General features: G+C 38.4%; 1 protein-coding gene across 3 annotated transcripts in view; it reads right to left on the minus strand.

The window, feature by feature from the left end:
* The window catches only part of ALG6 (ALG6 alpha-1,3-glucosyltransferase), a 181,869-nt gene that overhangs the window by 3,707 nt on the left and 159,028 nt on the right, over nucleotides 1–19,134 (minus strand). The window contains exons 3-12 of one of the 3 annotated variants that reach the window (XM_053392194.1): nucleotides 17,326–17,410; nucleotides 13,109–13,198; nucleotides 11,627–11,715; nucleotides 8,179–8,370; nucleotides 7,460–7,542; nucleotides 6,107–6,171; nucleotides 4,900–5,085; nucleotides 4,247–4,382; nucleotides 2,458–2,543; nucleotides 1,723–1,807 (exon numbers count right to left, since the gene is read on the minus strand). In XM_053392194.1, coding sequence (XP_053248169.1) covers nucleotides 1,723–1,807; nucleotides 2,458–2,543; nucleotides 4,247–4,382; nucleotides 4,900–5,085; nucleotides 6,107–6,171; nucleotides 7,460–7,542; nucleotides 8,179–8,370; nucleotides 11,627–11,715; nucleotides 13,109–13,198; nucleotides 17,326–17,410 — 1,097 coding nt within the window. The remainder of the gene's footprint in view (nucleotides 1–1,722; nucleotides 1,808–2,457; nucleotides 2,544–4,246; nucleotides 4,383–4,899; nucleotides 5,086–6,106; nucleotides 6,172–7,459; nucleotides 7,543–8,178; nucleotides 8,371–11,626; nucleotides 11,716–13,108; nucleotides 13,199–17,325; nucleotides 17,411–19,134) is intronic. The other 2 variants (XM_053392195.1, XM_053392196.1) reach the window with 2 other exon arrangements.

The following is a 19,134-nucleotide window of genomic DNA, read 5'->3' on the forward strand; positions in this document are numbered from 1 at the left end:
TTCGAGAGAAAAGCACAGTTCCTTTTAAAAGTTATTGCAACAACTACTGTTATTTTTTACAAGTAATATTGATCTGGAAAAAAGCAAAATAAGAAGTGAACACTCATCCATATAAGGCTTTTTTCAGTGGTGGAACTTGAGGTCTCAAATTTCAGCAGCGGCCTATGCAACACAAAAAATTATCCCCCACCCCGCCTTCCATTCTACATTATTGTAGAATGTGACACACCCAGGACACTGTGCCCTGTGTTGCTGGACCAGTCACGCTTCCTTAAATCCACCTCTGCTTTTTTGCGTGATTTTGTATTTTGAAGAAAAATTATAGAACAAAAAATTAAAGGCATTTCCCTTCCCTTCAGCAATTTGAAGAATACTACTTACGTATTGCTGGAGGACTGCTATCATCGTGTTTTGTTTAAAGTATTTTAAGTATTTTTTAAGAAATACAAAGTAGCACAGCGGTGTAACTTTACTGATCCTTTTAAAAGTACCGTGTGACTATTTAGGCAAAGCTTCAGCATGCAATGACAGATAAACTTCAAAATTTAAGTAATGGAGACAAGGGTGGCTGTTTATCAGAGATTATTAACATAAGGGATAGGTCAAAAAAGAACATTGAGAATCGCAATACAGTGGCTATTCTCCAAGCCCCAAATATTAGTCATCTGATTTATGAGTCTTTTTGGGCAATTTGGACCAACAGGCCTGCTAATGGGATTGCAGTTGTTTAGGCTACCACATAAATGTTTATTTAATTTGGCTTCCTCATTCCCAGGAGGCGGAGTTGGTTCTCCTTAATCTAGATTAATATGTAATGATCCATGTGACATGAATAGATGAACTCTACTGCCCAAATAACTTTTAAGTGTGCAACCTTGCACAAGTAGCATGACTGATCATGTATCATCCATCAGGTCTGATCTAGTTGAGATTCCTGCATTGCACGGGGTTGGACTAGATGATCCTTGGAACCTTTTCCAACCCTACAATTCTATAATTATATCTATGGTGAGAGGTTAGGAGTTGTGGTTCCAAGTCGGTCAGGAAATACTTCAGGTGAGCTAGAAGTCTTCAGAACCAGATAAATTGCATCATAAGCTTTTAAACAAATTTGTTCTCTGCTGCCCCAAAGGGCAGAACAAGGGTGTAATAAGCATAAATTACAGGAGGATAGACTTCAGAAGTTTCTCAATAGCACCAATTACCTTGAGAGTAGTGGGCTCCCCTCACTAGGGGAATTCATGCAGAGGCTAGACAGTCATCTGCCAGGGTGACATTGCTCCAGATTTCCTGCATAGGCCAAATGGTCTATATAGCAATTTCTGTGCATATTTTGCCACCTCATCCTAATTTCCATTCTGTGATATATTTTCATCCTATATATGATTGTGTGTGTGTGCATATGTACATATGTATTTGTGGGAAGGAAAGCAATAAGTCTTCTGACGTATGGATGATTCCAACTTCATAATCTGTTTCTAGAGCACCATGTTTTGGTGCGCAAACAAGAATAATGAGCAGTCGGACTGGTCTGAGATACAGCACCTATGGTCACTCAGAATGGCCAGGTTTTTGGTTTCTTATTGGAAGAGATCGTATGGTGCATATATACGTTGTTCTATGAAACTGAACAGAGTGTGAATGGAGAAAGATATTTGTTTCTTTTATAAAACATACAAACGTTACATTAAATAAAATTTAAAAAGTTCATTAAACACTTACCAAAGCATATTTAAATCCTTTGATAGAAGGCTGCAGAGTTAGTTTTATGCAACTGGGAAGTGCAGTCAGGAATGTTAAGGCAAAGCTGAACATAAAATAATGCATTAAAAATGCTACCTCAGTAACAATGGATTCACCTTCTTAAAACTATGGATCAAACCTGATTTTTTCATACCATAAAAAACAAATAATAAGGTTCCTGTTTTGAATTTCCAAATTTTAAACTCACAAATTAAACAAGCAGAAAACAACCACATGGTACTACTAACAGTTTAAATCAACTCTGTTTCCATGCGGATGGTTGAACCAGTGCCAGAATCTGATGTTTAATGTATTTATTATTAAAAACTATGTATAACCTGTCCTTCATCAATACAGATTCAAGAGTAAGGTACAGAACACAAAATGAAATAAACACCAACCAACCAAATCATAAAACAAACAATAAATTGTAAAAGAAACCATCAAAGCAGCTAGAAAAAACAAAGCAAGTTAAATAGCAATCAACTTGCAAAACTTAAAATGCCTGGGCAGATATAAGTCTTCAGCTGGCATTGAAATGATAACAATGTTGGCACCACTCATAACCATAAGGGGAGGGCATTCCACAGACGTGGGAACCACCATAGAGAGGGCAATATTATTACATTGTTTTAAAATACTATCTTGTGATACTACCAACAGTGTAACATAATTCAGACTTGAAAGTTGCTATGGACTTCTATTCTTACTTACCTTAGTTTAAGTTGAGTTTCTGCTGACAGCACTGCCTTTACTTTGAAAAAAACACTTATGGTGCACCAAACATTGGCCACTTTATCCTGAGAAGATATTTAAAGTGTTGCATTATTTTGTGTTGATGGGCCTTATTTATACATTGAATGGCAGGGATCTTTTTGCATGGATGTATATTTGATGCCGAGATTAAATGCATCTGTGTGACCTTGGTTCAAAATAGTGGGCAATGTCATTTTGATTAAAACAAGCCTTTAATTAACAGAGAAGTACGTTACTGAGTACAAGAGCCAGAGCTTGTGTTAGAAAAATCTCTTATAACAATACTGTAGCATATTAAGTAAGAGAAATTTGAAACTTTTTTTTGCAAATGTGAAGCCACACTATATTTTGCCACATTCTGCTACCAGAACATATTTAGCTCTGCTTGCTAGTTGCTAGCAATGACAGAGTTAACCCTAATAAATCAAGAAGTCTAAAGACATTAGCAGTTGTGCTAGGATCACTTTCCAAATTAAATTTGTAACCACACAGCTAGCATGCTCATGAAACTCATCCCTAAACAGCTGCTTGAATCACAGCTGTGTAGACATAACAGCAAGAAAGCTACTACCAACAACTGAGACATCCCTCCTTGTTCACTTACAAGTGTACAGAACACACACTGCAAATTTGCTGAAGGTGACAAGTGCTTGGCAGCACCCACAAACATATAAGATGCCTGTTTAATAGCCAGAGAAGTTTTACAACTATCAGCACTTGCAGGCATCTCTGTAAATGGGAACCAATTCAAAGAACCTGTCACAGGCAACCCAGTATAAACTTACCGTGCACTGCTTACGTAGACAGTTTCTCAGTTTATCCAGATTAATATCCAAATCAGTCACTCCTCTGCTCAACTCAGAAAACATTTCAGCTAACATTAGATCAAAAATCCCTGAGCTATCCTGGATAAAATCGTGTGAAGTTTCTTCATTATAAAACATCAGCGAAACTTAGCAATGTGTATCAAAAAAATACATATCCTGCCTCCCTAAAAATACACATGTAAACGCACCAAATTACTTGACAGTTCTTTGGCTTGTGAATTTCTATATACCTCACACTTCGTGTAAAATGTCAACATACAAGTGAGCCTAAATTTTTCTACCAATGTGCCAGCACCACTACCAGGGATGTTAATGGTTTTCAGAAGTAAGTCCACTGATGAGTTGTATCACTATTTCTCACTCTCTCTTCCCCACACCACCCAATAGAAGTCATATCTGTAATAAAATCATATGCTTTATGCTCAACACCTTTAGGCCTTACTTTAGCAAAGCAAGATGGCACTTTCCAACACAGCAAATCAGGAATCTCAATGCCTTCTAAAGCATGTAACATTTTAGCATCAGTCCAATGACTATTTTAGAAGAGTAAAAAAAAGAGAATCCAGTATGTATTCATTTTTTTAGACCCTCTAGATAAGATTGAGCAAGGACGCTGTTAATTACTATGGAATCTGGTCAAACGGAAAAATGTACGTCTGAGCTATAGATCTGACGATGGGATAAATGTTGTCTACTCATATAATATCCTGGAAGATGCCAGCTGAGCTAGGGGTTAAACGCTGGATTAAATAACTGGCAAGAAATGACGGTCAGAGAAGCCAGATCATATTACTAGCCTTCTGGTGTATCTTCCACATGAAATCCCTAAGGGTCAAAGTGAAGGTTTCTCAAGGGAGCTAAAAATATAAAACATTTACAAGAAGCTTGTAAGGGGGCAGGGCAGGGAAGATGAGGCATACCTCGAACAAACCTCGATCAACTGGGAAGAGCCTTCTGAGCACTTGCAAAATTTGTTCAACGTCTGTGCAAAACGGGAGCCAACAGAGAGCAAAAGAAACACCTACGGTAAACCCCAGTTTCATTAACAGTAACAGCCTGTAAGAAAAAAATTAAAATAATCCAAGCCCTGAAGAAGAAGTGCTCATGTGAAAGAAAACAGTAATGTTTGTGTGCTCTCAAACATAAAGCTGACTTAAAGTACCGTGCATAACGACAGACATTAAATAACCTAACCTGAGATAGCTAACAGGAGGAGAGATCAGGGATAAGAAAACTGTTAAATGTTAAAAAAGATATGCTAAACTCTTATCTTCTAAATCTGGGTGTCCATTTGTGACCTGTGCTTAACTAATGACAGGTGTTGAAGAGAAAAGATAGTCGTGTGTATTTTGATACACTATGGACACTCTTAAAACTATTTAGTATGTTATTTAATGACTTAGGAGAAAATGTTCTTCTGGGGGAGGGGGGGGGAGTAAAGAATTATAATGACATGAATCCCTTCTCCAAAAGCTTAATCGAGAAATGAATGACATGCACAAATTCCCAAGGCAAGCCTGCCTAAGTGCATTCCAGGACCATTTTCTGGATGTCAACTTTTAAAGATACTCACCCCTTCCCCACCAGGCCTTTTTTGAAGCACTTTCCCAAGAGATAGCTGAAGAAGGGCAATGAATGGTACAGCTCCATTTGTTTGTAGTTTAGAGCCAAGCAGAATGCTATTGAGCCCAAGAGGTCCAAATCGTAAGACAGGCAAAGCACTCCCCACAAAGCAAAGCCAAGGCTCACGGAATTATATATGTTTTTAATGTTAAGGACAAAACAGATTTAAAAAGGAAATACTTCAGATGGTCTCCTCTTGCCACCATTACTGATTGCCCATGCCATAAATTTAATCCTGTGAAAGTCTGAAGTCCCACTGATTTCAATGGGAGAGATTTAAGCAATTTGATTTGAGGTTTAATTAATCTTACAGTTGAAATAAATGTGACTTCAAAGCATTTACCTGTGAGGAGATTTTGCCCTGAGCTCTCAAACACCAATATGAAAGAACCTGAAGGAACGACATCATCTGTGTGTCTCTGTTCTGGCATTACTGGAAACGCAAAAGCAAGCAGAGCTGGGGAGCAGTTCCTACACTTCTCAAATAACATGAAACAAGGACCCAGAAAATTTGTAGTTTGTCCATACTGGCTGCAACCATCATAATGATGTGCAGTTTTGTTACCTTTCCATAAGGATCCATGCATAGTACATTCCTATGGATTGCCTCCACTGAAATTCATTTTGAGATAACGGCAGGTGACATCAAATTGTTATCTTTGCTGTTTAATCTCCGATGGCTGTTTCACACATACAACTTTTATTTCAGTCATCTTGAGATAAAGATGCCTATGTGAACTCACCTTTGGGTATTTATACCACGTACTTCATACTGAACAAACATGTATCCACACATTCAGCATAAGAGAAGAAACCCAGATTATGCAATAACTGTTGTTTTAAATGTTTAGCTGTACCATTAATACCTAACAGCACAATCCTATGCATGTTTACATTGGGAGTGAGCTGCTCTTGTGTGCAAATGGGGCTAATTCTGAAGTAAGCGTGCACCAGGCTGTATCCTTTATCTGTATCTATTTCACTGCTCTTATAAATATCTTATGCAATGAACAGGAATTATTCCTCCCTGTTCACATACTTCCCCTAAACCATTACACCCCTTGTTGCTCTATAGCAAATAGATTGGTGTTGGGTTAAGAGAATCCATTGAATTGGCAAAGTGTAAAGAAATGACATCACAGAATAGGCAAGGATACTGAAAATGTCCATAATCAATCAGAATGAGTCCCGGATAAAGCAGTATGCAGAGAGCACTAGAAATCTGGGAAAGAAAGACAGACATTCTGCATTAAAAGAAACACAAAGAAGCTAATTTTGTAATAAGTCATCACATACTAGAACAAGGGTGGGGAACCCTCAGGCTTGGGGGCCAAGTGCAGCCTCCAAGCCTCTCTATGTGGCCCTCAGGCCACTCTCCTCAGCAGCCCTGGTCTGCATCCTCATTAAGTATTTCTGCTTTGCTGGAATGAGGCTTTGAACTGTGATGGCGCTTGCTTACTGGACTTGAGGACAGATGGAAAGGAGTGTGCGACTTTTGCAAGGCTGGAATGTAGTCCTACTTGTACGAATACAAAGTTAAGAGGCACATCCATTGCTCTTCTGCATTTTGCCCCTTGTCCTGCTGCCTACTGGTACGCAGCCCAGGCTGCCCATGAAAAAATGTTTTCATCCCCATGCAACCTCGAAAGAGTATGTGACCATAAACACACTTCACTTCTCCCAGCTGAAACAATGCATAGAAGGCAACAGAGAATCCACTGCATCACTCTACAAACATATCTTGTTCTACTGGCCAAAACTGTGATTCCGCCAGCTATTCGTGGCTATTAAAAGAGCCAGTCTAAATGTTAAATGTGGGATTCAAAAGCATGTACTGAATTTAGCCCCAAGCACACACAAACATTTGACTACAGTAAGATCTGTGACCTTCATTGGGCAGGGACATTGGAAGTGGGCGGGGAGCATCTAAAGCGCAAGTAAGGCTAAAAAGAAAGTCTCTTCCAATGTGAGCAGGTACGTCTGATGTAGAGGTTCCTATCAACACCTGTGTCCTATCAACATCTGAGTGGCGTTTGGAGGTGGCCTGGGAGAAGGCTTTTCCTGTGGCAATTACCAGATTGTTAGCAGCCTTGGGCATTTTTAGTGGAAAAGCAGGGCAAAAGTATTTATAATGAAGAAAAACAAGACCACAATCCTATGCGATCTTTCTTGGGACTAAATTCCACAGAAGTTAATGGGACCTACTTCTGAGTAAAAATATAATTTGCATTATGCTGCATACTATGTTTGTTTTTGCAATCCTTGTTTCTTAATTATATGAAAAAATGGTCAACATTACTTGCAACACATTTTGTTTTTGCAAGGCTTTCCAGTAACTGAGGTCAATGTAACATTATTAGCTATAAAACAAACTAGCAATTTGTGCTATCAATTTTATGTTAGAAGAAAATATTTTCTGATTTTGTAGCATTAAGTAGCCCCATCCTTGCCTTCCATTCTAGAAGAAAAGTTTTCATTGCAAGTCCGAAAGAAAAAGAAATCATACCAACCTTCCTCTTAGCTGAAGTCTCTTTTAAATAACAACAGTACAAGATTACTGCAGGTATGTAAACTAGCATATCAGCAACAAAAACTGAAACATAGAAAATATATTTATGTATGAATCAAACTACTATTGTTTATTAGCCAACTGGGCTATTGATTATTCTGCTTCAAATATTGTCTCCTAACTGTGACTATGCTATTATTCTTGGCCTTCCCCCATAACCATTTCCCCATCACCTGCATCTGACATATATTTGAATTATTTAAAATATCAAAAGCAGCCAAGATTAACTCTTATGTGCTATGGACATAATAATTCACTACACACATACAATTCAACCAGATGTAAGTCTGCACATACACTCAAAACTGATTTAGGGATAATATCCTTTTCAAAGATTCTGTGGCCACAAGAAAATACAGGAATCATTACCCATCGCCTTTTGCTGTGGCTGACAGATCCTCAACCTGAGATAGTGTCCAGTCTACACCTTTAAATCAGGGGTGAAGAATGCCAGGTCTGGGTCTGAATGTGGCCCTTCAGACATCCTTATATGGCCCTCGGAACTCTCCCCAGGCCACACCCCTCACTGTCCCTTCTTCGTGCCCCAAGTGCTTTTGTCTGGCTGGAATGTGTCCCTGAATTCTATTGCTTGTCTAAGGAGAAGACAGAGAAAAGTGAGAGACAGAAGGAACTAGGCTACTGCACAAAGGTAAAATTTACCTTCATAACTTTCCCACTTTTGCTCTGCCCACGTCTGGCCCTTGAAACCTAAATGCAGCTGAAAAAAGCTCCCCATCCCTGCTTTTTTAAATGCTTTAAGGTGCTGAACAAGGACACAGTCAATATGTCTCTCACTTTGGTCTTCCTTTTCCACTCGTTTTCCCCTGCCTGCAGGATGGTAAAACTGGACTCCTTGTGCGGTAGGCAGCGGGGAAAGGTATGTAAAGGAATCAATGGGGAAAACAACATAGAAGCTGTATCATCTCTTAGTGCTAGAGCTTCTAAGTGTAGAAACACCATCTCCAAGCGAGCCCCCGGCAAGCCTCATTTTCATACAGTAATGATATGTGCTTCAAGGAGCTACCTTAAAGCAGTTAATTTTTTTTTTGGAGTCATGTCTTGTATATAAGGCATGAGCAGTTTCTGGGATTACTATTTTAAACATAAGTCATAATACTGTCAATATGGTAATATCAGAAACCAGCTAGCCTCAAGGCTAGGAAAACTCTACAAAATTTGATCCAGTGGCATCATAGGGCTGGTACTCATAGCTGATAATGAGTTCTCATAAAACCAAGTGCTTCCTTCAGAAATGCTACCAAAGAGGTATAGCTGCAAGAAGATCAGCCCAATGCCACTCTTTTCATTGAAATCTGCTTAAAGGTTTTATGACATGTTTAAAATAGTAATCCCAGAAGCTGTTCAAGCCATATATACATGAGTTCAAAGAATGAACTGCTTGCAGGGCAGTTCCTCGTAGCAGTTCTGAAATCAAAATGGATTGCTTTCTTTATTTTTCTGACTCACTTCATTCAGTTACATTCAAAGAATGCCAATAACTTCTCTAAATGTTTAAAATTAAGCATTTATAATTAAAATGTCCTTGACAGAGTTAAAGCTGAACCCTTCAATCCTGCACACAGGCCACTTCAATTCCACTGAAGTCAATGAGATTAAAGAAGACTTAACTCTACATAAGGACTGCAGCCCATGTGCTCAGAACCGTGTAAGACTAGAACCCCAAATTCCTCCAAGATAACAGAATATAACCTTGAAATTTCTTTTAAGATGTAGAGCAACTGAAATGATACCTTTATTTGCACGCATAATATTCAAAATGATGGAAGAGAGTGATATGGAACTCTTCTTTAGATTACGGGGTTTCAAAGCAAAAAATTTAGGAAATACACACACAAACACACCAGCTACCTGGAAAATGATGCTGGGGTAGTATAAACCCAGTGGTTTGGAGAGCTATTCGCAACATGGGCATTTTTTAACAGACTACTGTTAACTATTTCAAGCCAACTGGAATTGTCGGTAGTGGCACCCGCCCTGTGGAACGCCCTCCCATCAGATGTCAAGGATATAAGCAGCTATCCTATTTTTAAAAAAACATCTGAAGGTAGCCCTGTTTTTAAGGGAAGTTTTTAATATTTAATGCTATATTGTTTTTAACACTTGATTGGGAGCCGCCCAGAGTGGCTGGGGAAACTCAGCCAATTGAGCGGGGTATAAATAATAAATTTATTATCATCATCATTATTATTATTGCTCATTTAGAAGTATTGCCTTGTCTCAGAAGCTCTATACTATTTGTTCTGGAAGCCCAACACTAAAGAGTTATTCAGACAGAACAGTAAGCCATCCTGGTTCATGGGCAATACCATAATTTACCCAGATTGGGGGGGAAATGGTAAACTATGGTGTGCCAGAAATGCGAAAGTAAAGGTGGGGACCACAACACAATAAGGGACAAAAGAGTGTCTGAGGCCAAGGCTCTTCAGGGTTCACTCATGAAATGCCACATCATGGTGTCTGAACGAGCTCCGGGACTCCTATGGTTTTAATTTATTTGGCAGAATCTGTTGTCTGTGCATGTGCTTCAGAAACACAGAGAGAATCTTCTAAAAACACCTAAAACTAATGGTCAACATTTAACTGTATTGAATTTTGTAACCCTGGTGCACTCGTTTAATGGCAATTGTTAAAAAGAATGTCTATCCATTTTCTTAGTTTGTACATCAATGATTTGTCAAGCGTGTTGATTTGAGCATTATTAAAGACCATTTCAAGGGTAATTTGGTTCTAGTGATTTTTAAAATATAATCAATTACTAGAGACCAGATGGAAAGGTTTCTGGCCAATGCAAGAGGTGGTGTGGAGGAGTGTCTGCTTCTGCCCAGGATAATCAGCAATAAGACAATGCTGACACGTCATAAGAGATTTTTACAGGACTTCAGTCAATCCTGTGAAACAGAGGAAGACTGAATATAAGCCAATAAATGCATTGTCTGGGCTGCCTGATACGTTACTCTTGTGACAATGCTGTCCATGTTTTTCTTCACTGACCACCATGTGAACTATCAATTGATATGCATCTGAGAATTATCATTGTCTTTATCCTCCATTTGGTTTAGCTGTAAAGGCAAATGAACACTGAACTTTTAGTTGTATATTGGAACTTTTTTGAAGCCTGGGAAAAGCTACTTTACTGTATAATGATTCACAGCACCTATAAGCATTTGATTTTGAACATGCGTAATAACACCTTCTTCATTCCAATATTTCTTAAAAATATATAATTTCATTACTTCAATATTAAAAATCCCTGAGCATGACAGCCCTTCCAACCGCTAAATTTAAAAACTAACAGAAAAGAACTATGAAATTCTTTTTTTAAAAAAACAGACAAGCATAGGCTATAGTTAGTAACTGACATGAACTTCAGAGTGCTATCAAAACTTAACCTTATATAGTAGGAATTGGCAAAACTATTATGTCAAATAGGTAACTTCTCAATATACTGCCATTACTGTAGAATATTACCGTGTTACATTGTAGAACTAAGTTCATACAAGGCAGTTATACAGAAACAAAAAACCCTATAATGTCCAATTTCCAATAATATATAAAACCACAGATTAAAACAATTCACAGCTAGCAGCACACTGGCATATCTAAGGAATTAAAAACTATATTCTCCAGAGATCATTAAATAGTTTAACATTCAGCCCAGCATATCAACTAAAAGCAGCCCCAAATGGTTGGATTTCTGAGACCCATTTTAAAAAGCATGAGCTAATGCAGCCAAGAAGCACATATTCCATAGGTATGAAGTCACCACTGAAAAGATTCTGTCTCTTATGCCCTTCAGTCTAATTTATCTGAAATATTGGGTCATGAGCAGTGGCTGTCAGTTGTACCCCTGACTACTCATTCATGGTCATGTAACCCATACCTTGAGCAATCTCTCCCACTATAGTCTTTTATCAGCATGAAGTTGCTTTAGTGTTAGGGGGCTGAGGCCATTCCCACTTAGAATTATTTATCTCCTTGCATCTTCACACCTTAAGAACACCCCTTGTATGGGTAATCTGCACTGCAAAAACATAGAATTGGATCAGGAACATTTTGAACTCATGTCAAAAAAAAGGCTATTTTCTACCTGTTGCCCGCATGAATAGCTTATGTGGCTGACTCTCATACCCACGAGATGTGTGCAGAGCAATCCAATCTGGATTGATTAACTTCGCTCTATAAAACAAAGTATCAAAACATTAAAAAGTAGACTATTCACACTGCTAATTGCTTCAGCTTAACAAATGCAGATGACACACATAGAATCATCATGAAGAAACTGCTTCAGTTTCAATTATAATTAAGCACTTATCAGCAATACAGAGAACTGAAAATATTTTATCTTTTCACATACAGGCTACGTTTGTGCACCACAGCAAACCATAGTTAATGTGTGTTGATGGCTCCCATTTCACTCCCCACCCTCCCAGTGTGAGCAACAACAAACTACAAAACGTGCCTCAGTGTTTTGTCCAAAAAGGCAATCATGGATTATTTTTGCTCCAAACAAACCATAAATGCTGGTTCTTTGCTTCCTGATCATAGTATATGTAAAACAGACCACAATCTCTGCTTCAGGCATAACACTAAGGCAGAGGAAGTCATGCCACATCTTCTGGCACAATGTTGGGTATTGCCTTACCACATAATATAGGCAACTAACAATTTACGCGTGTCCAACTGACACATAATCGCACATGCGTGCATCGTGTGACTTTAAAAATGGCAAAAATAGCCCAGAAAGGGCAAAAAGTAAGAAAACAACACCTAGCAATCCCATGAGCCTTTGAAAGTGCAATTCCAAGAGCGCTTGCACTGACCTTTGAGGCCTGTGGAACGTCTGAGTTTGAGAAAGGAGGCTTGGAGGGAGTGACCGTGGTGGAGCTTGGCACCTGGTAAGTGCTGCTGGTATTTTAAAGGGTTTTTTCAGGGAGTTTCAGAGGTTTACAGGTTGTCTGCAGACTTTTACAATGGTGTTTCAAATATACGTGATTTCACGTAAACATGTGGTGCCTTGGAATGTAACCCCTGCGTAAATTGGAAGTTGCCTGTACATAGAAACTTTGTTGTTGTTGTTGTTTAGTTGTGTCTGACTCTTTGTGAGCCCATGGACCAGAGCACACCAGGCACTCCTGTCTTCCACTGCCTCCCGCAGTTTGGTCAAACTCACGTTAGTAGCTTCAAGAACACTGTCCAACCATCTCGTCCTCTGTTGTCCCCTTCTCCTTATGCCCTCAATCTTTCCTAACATCAGGGTCTTTTCCAGGGAGTCTTCTCTTCTCTTCTCATGAGGTAGGCATAGAAACTTAGCCAACTACAACCCCCCTTTTATCCACCAAATAATCAGGAGAGACAGAGCTGTCTCATCTGTGATTGTTTACCACACAGGTAAGCACTCCCACGTGCTGCTTATGTGTACACAGTCATAAGTGAGTAATTGCCACACTTATTGTGAATGGGGAATGCTGTAGGTATGCATCAGAATTCCCATACATGGATCAGCCTGCATTTTTCTATTTCTTCTAGCAAACAAAATGCATTTAAAATAATGCTCACATATTTAACTTACACATAAGCACACAGAAGACTGTGATAAGCAGTAAGAGGCGGATAGTCAAGGCCCCAGTATTGCAAATTATTGTCACTGGTGTTGAAGTACCTGAAAAAGAAAAGGAAACCCTGAAATAAATATGTCTTCAGAATGCAACTCACACAGAATGCAGATCTTCCTCCTTCCCTTTCCCCGTTGCAGCAAGATCCCCCTGCTCAGTGCTGTCCAATTCCCCACTTGCACTGTAGCCCAGTAAACCTTACTGTTCAGAAGTGTCCCAAACCCTATAAGGAGGGGTTGCAAGGGATACAGAGTACTTCAGGGGGGAACAGAGGACAAGACAGATTGGTTATACATGTTGCATTCCACCCAGGCAGCATTCTACTCGCACAACCAATGGATACAACCCAGGGTCATGTTGGTTTTCTACAAAGCTGGACAGTTTCAGTATAAGAGTAAAAAAAAAAATGGCTCTTACTGCATTTTTATTGTAGTTTTTTTTTTAAATAAAACAAAGACTTGCCTGAGTTTTTGGATGCAATTGTTGATGTTTGTGTTATGGCAGAATACAAGACATAAAGAATCTGAAGGATATAAAATTTGTGCCTGTAACCATCTGATATTGTTCTGGGAAATACATTTTCATTTCTAGGAAACAAAGCTAGAATAATTCAAAAATCTACTGGGCTATGAAAGGTAATTATTGTTCCAATTGCCATGATTCACAAGATCTGATTCATCAGTGCCATTAATTTCACTTTTCTCATATGTGAGCAGCTCCTAAAATACAGTTCACTATTCCAGTCAGCCTCTATATTTGTTGGATGCTTTTCCTGACCTGACCAGCCTTTCTCCTGAAACCTTCTGCAATCACCTTCAGCTGAATATATGTACCCAAGGACCCTCCTCTAACAAAGTCCGTGGCTTTGACAAGATGGTGTTTTCTGAAGTGTCAACAGACAACTTAAACAAAGTATTAAAGAAATACAGAGTTGCATATAAAAATGTTACAGTAATACAAAGTTACTAATACAGTTACTGACACACTCTTGCTCTAAGGCTCCGGATTCTAACCCAGGGTTCAAAGAAACTCTCAGCTCACCCACAAAAGTGGCTAGAGCATTACAGCCTTTAAGGTTTTGCAGTCTTAAGCGCAATTTTATCTAAGGGATTCTAAGATCCAACACTAGTTCTCCAAAGTTGCAAAACCCAAACATCTGAGCTAAAGGAAAGATTGGCCATTCTTGTGAGCTAACAAACTACTGAACCTGAGCTGTTCCATATCAACAGTATCCAAATAGTACTGCTGGCTTTCACAAGAATTAGGAGGTGCTAAAAACTAAACTCTACTTAATTACAACAGTACCAAGTTGTCAGCACAATAGATGACAAAGGTCATGAGCCTGTTCAGTCATACCAATAACAACAAATTCAACAGGCCCTCTAAACTAGCCCAAGAAAGTAACCTCTAGAGGACAATAAGAAAGCGCAAAGATAAAGGAATTTCATTCATATGACTTTTCTGTACTTATGTTTCTGTGGAGAGCAGTCAGAATTTAGCCACATCTTCAAGTTGAAAGGCAGAAGATTTTATTCAATGAAAATAAAAGTTACAAAAATAAGACATCAGAACCTTTAAATCTCAGTGAAACAGAGTGACTAGTATTTTATAATTGCCAAGGGGCAAGTTCTTAGCTTTCCCAGTCTATCCACTCAAATGCAGCCAATTTTTGACATTTATTACAATAAATGATATTTCTTGAATACCTTATGAGCAGCCTGAAGTATCTTATGAACAATTCATGATAAATCATATTTCTTAAAGCTGCATCTCTGCCCCTTATCCCACCATTTAAAATTTCTCATGCCAGGATAGTTTTAACTCCTTCATTTGGATATTGATGTCTTGCGATTTACTAGTAAATATCTCATTCAATTCCATGCTCTTATTTGAACTTAGATTCCAAAGAAAAAGTTTGTATATAGGTGTTAAAAAAGGTAAGAACTGTCACATTTCTAACATGCAATATAAGAAGAAAAAGATGCTGTCAAGATTGTCTTTGATAAATATGCATGGGCTCCAAAGAAAGATAGAGAAGGCAGAAATATTTAAATTTGTGCCTCTGGCTCAGAAAAACTACATACAGGAAAACTACATACAAATCACATTTCTCATTTACTGCCTACCTTTTTTAATATACTTTTTTTCCAGAACAAAGGAAGTGAACATGGAGTACATGATAATACCATTTGAGCATACCTGAATAATAATAGTAATCATTGCCTCTTCAAAGGCAAAGACTTTAGGGGGCAAATGTTCAAAAGATGCCACCTTGCACCCAGTACAGGGGATCACAAATTTGTTTGTTACCAAACAATGAAATCTCATCCCGTTACACCGCTCACACTGTTATACTATACAGCAATATATGCAGAACAAATTGTAAGTTTCCATATTTAAACTAGTAGCATGTATTGGCTAATTGTAGTACAGTATTTGGTTTTGATGGCAGACAAGTGCAGATTTATTGGTTATCATTCCATTGGCTGCAAATTTTAATGCTGCTATCAACTTCTAAAAACAGCTAATTCTTAAGCAATCCTTTCCCCCTTTCTCACCAATACCAACCACACATTTTATGACAAATACATTCCTGCAATTAGGTCATGTTGCAAACAGTTTCTCTCTTTACTCTCTCTCTCTCTCTCTATACACACACACACACACACACACACACAGTAAAAAAACCAACATCATTACTATATACAGCAACAGTATACCAAGTCAATTGGCCGATTATCCCGGTATAGTGGTACCTTGGTTTAAGAACAGCTTAGTTTATGAACAACTTGGATTAAGAATGCTGCAAACCCGGAAGTAGGTGTTTTGGTTTGTGAACTTTGCCTTGGAAGCAGAACATGTTTTGCTTCCTGTTGAGTGTGTTCCATTTGTAAACTGAGTCCCTTGCTCCTATGGGAAAGCACACCTTGGTTTAAGAACTCTTTGGTTTAAGAACGGACTTCCAGAATGGATTAAATTCGTAAACCAAGGTACCACTGTATTCTCTATTGTTAGGCAACAACCTCCAAAGTATCTTGCAGCCCTGCTATTGTTCTTAATATTGTACTGTTCTTTATGTGCTCAACTTATGAGCACGTATAAAAGATAAGTTATGACTTGACCATGTGGCAAGGAAGCATCTTCTGCACATCAAAGTGGTCAATTTATTACAACTGGAGGACACAATGTAATGACAAAATATGCTCTAAAAGGCAATCTTGTAGGTAAACTGGCTCCAAGTTGTTAAGGGCTTTATAACACCTTGAAGTTGGTCCAGTAGCAAATTGGCAACAGAACTAGAGGACCCAATGTGCACTGCAAAATAAGCCTCCTCCTTCATTTTTTGCAGCCTCACTGCCACATTATAGGCATGACTGTGTGTTCTTAGCAGTGTTCAGTTGGCTTCAGAGTGAGACTTGCGCCACCTGCACTCCAGTCTTCATCCGGACTGTTTTACAGTCTGGAGCTCCTGAGAGTACCAAGAACTCCTTGGGCTCAAAAATGCCAGAGACAATGCTCAGCAGTGATTGTGTCTACTGCCCGTTTCCTCTCACCATTCCATAGCGACGAGGCCTATGACAGGATCACCTGCTTTCTCCACTGGAAAATTCCCCAGAGCATTCAGGAACATATCTGGTCCCATCAGTCTCTGAGAGACCCATGTAAATGGGCTCATCACCCTTACAAGTTGAGAGGTGTGGAAACCAGAAATCTACTGCTTATGTCTGAACTCCAGTTTTCAGAGAATTCGTATCACTTACAAATCGGTACTGATAGTTGTCAAATATATTTAACTGGACAAATTGGAAAATATTTTTTTCAAATATTAATTTTGCTAAAATATTAAAATTGGTGGATCGCATCTTAAAGGCAGATGACAGGAATCGTTGTACAATTTATATTTTTTGTTACATTACTAAATAGTTCTAAAACATTTTAGATACAAGTATTATATAGATCTAAGTAGCTCTAGAATGAGATATTTCAAGGGAAACAAAAATAAGTAAAGGAAATGGTAATTGGCTGCAATGCTATCTTAACTGGGGCTTACTTCTTTGCAGCCTTATGTAGGGTTACACTGCAAAGGGCTGTGTAGGCAGGAAGGTTTTATGCACCCCAAGATTATAGTCTTTCCATATAAAAAGGGAATAAAAAAATTCAAAATTAGGCATACCACTGTTTGACTGGCAGATTGTAGGTAACTTCTTGCCAATGTCTTTGAGCTTCGTAGTCTCCATACATAGGTGGTTTTCCTGCACCTTAAAAGAAAGAAAAAAGATGGGAAACTATATTTATCATTTATATATTTATGTTAATTCATGTATAAATTAATTTTGCTCTACTAATGCCTGCAATTCAACGCTTTGCCTGGAAATTAATATACCCACTGTAACAAAAGTGTGACAGGTATTTGCATGTAAGATTATTTTACAATCAACTCTGTCAGGAAGAGAATAAGTTCTTGGGGTAGTATTAGACGTAGGATACATTTCCATTTTATGAATACATCTTTTATGAATATTCTTCTTAGTTCCCTATTCTCTCCTCCCCCCCCCTTTCTTCTCTCGTCAGAAAGTCTTTGTTTTTTCCTGTAACTTTTTAAAATCAGTACAAAATTTGCATGAGTTTCTCCTTTATTGAATACTACAGAACAAGCCAATTGTGGCAGTATCACATTAAACAATTAGGCACACAGATTATTCATTTCCTGTCGTTCCTGATTAGCTATTGAGAGCACACACTTATTTCTATGGTATTGACTCTAACTTCATGGAGATTGAAGAGTTTCTTTTAAATATAGGAAAGCTATCTATAATTCTTTCATATGATCTATGTTGAGCGATTCACACAATCAGCAGAGAAGGACATAATCTGTCCTTTTGCAACACCGAGAGCAGACAATTGCTACAAGAAGGATATTAAGAGGAAAGGGTTTCAGATAGGCCAGTGCTTCTACAAACAGAAGACTCCTCTATGGACATTTGGGAGGAGATTTAAGAATATGTGGCAAGAGACATGTGCAATAACTTCCTTCTGCCCATTTACCAACGTAATGGATGAATAGGATTGATTCAGCAAAAGAAAACATTCACATGGCAGCAGCCCATGCTCCAGGTACAGGGCACAACCAAAAGGATGGGAAACATCCCTACATGGGTCCTACTGATTCCACAGAAAACAATAATGTCTGATGGAAATGCTTGATATTTGACCACTGATGTCTTTTACTGCAGATCTATATCTATCACTATTATTTACAATGCTGGGAAGACTGAGAAACCTACAAAAATTACCAACCAGTGATCACTTCTCCTAGAAGTTTATGACAGTGTTCTTCTCACTACAAAACCAAAGAGGAACTGATGTCCAAACAGCAAAATGTATAATACAAGACCAGAATCAGTCAAAATTAGGCCTGTTTAAATTATCAACTTTGAGGCAGCAGTGAAAGTAAACAAAGCAAGGGCAAGCATTTTAGCATCTGCTGTGCTTTGTGGTTGTTGTTTTCCAAAATGAACCAAGCAGAATGCATTGAAAAAAATTGGTACCCATTTCTAATTGTTTGGGGTTTATTTGTACACATGATGCAAAAGGATATAGGTTGACATCTCAAGGCAAAGTAGTAGTGGTGAGTAATTAAATACCAAACTGATCAGCTAAACTATTTGGTCCTTTCTTTTTAGTTTTTGCACTTTCTATTTTGCCTTGGGTTGCTATCCTGGGAAATTAGGCTGCAAAAGCACATTGTAATGAGTGAGCCTTAAACAGCATGTGTGCAGTATTGAAGCCATGGGCTGCAGGCAATGAACTGCTTCCAAAGGGGACATTTTAATTCCATACACCTTTTGCAAGGGAGACAAAAGCTGTAAAGTATAACATTTTAAAAGTTATTACTAAGCAGATCCTCAAAGCAGCATACAGTACTGCTTTATTATAGTGAACGAGATGTGCCTTTGAAGAACAAGAGGTTCCCAAATATAAA

The sequence above is a fragment of the Podarcis raffonei genome, chromosome 6 (assembly GCF_027172205.1).
Source record: "Podarcis raffonei isolate rPodRaf1 chromosome 6, rPodRaf1.pri, whole genome shotgun sequence".
Classification (NCBI taxonomy): domain Eukaryota; kingdom Metazoa; phylum Chordata; class Lepidosauria; order Squamata; family Lacertidae; genus Podarcis; species Podarcis raffonei.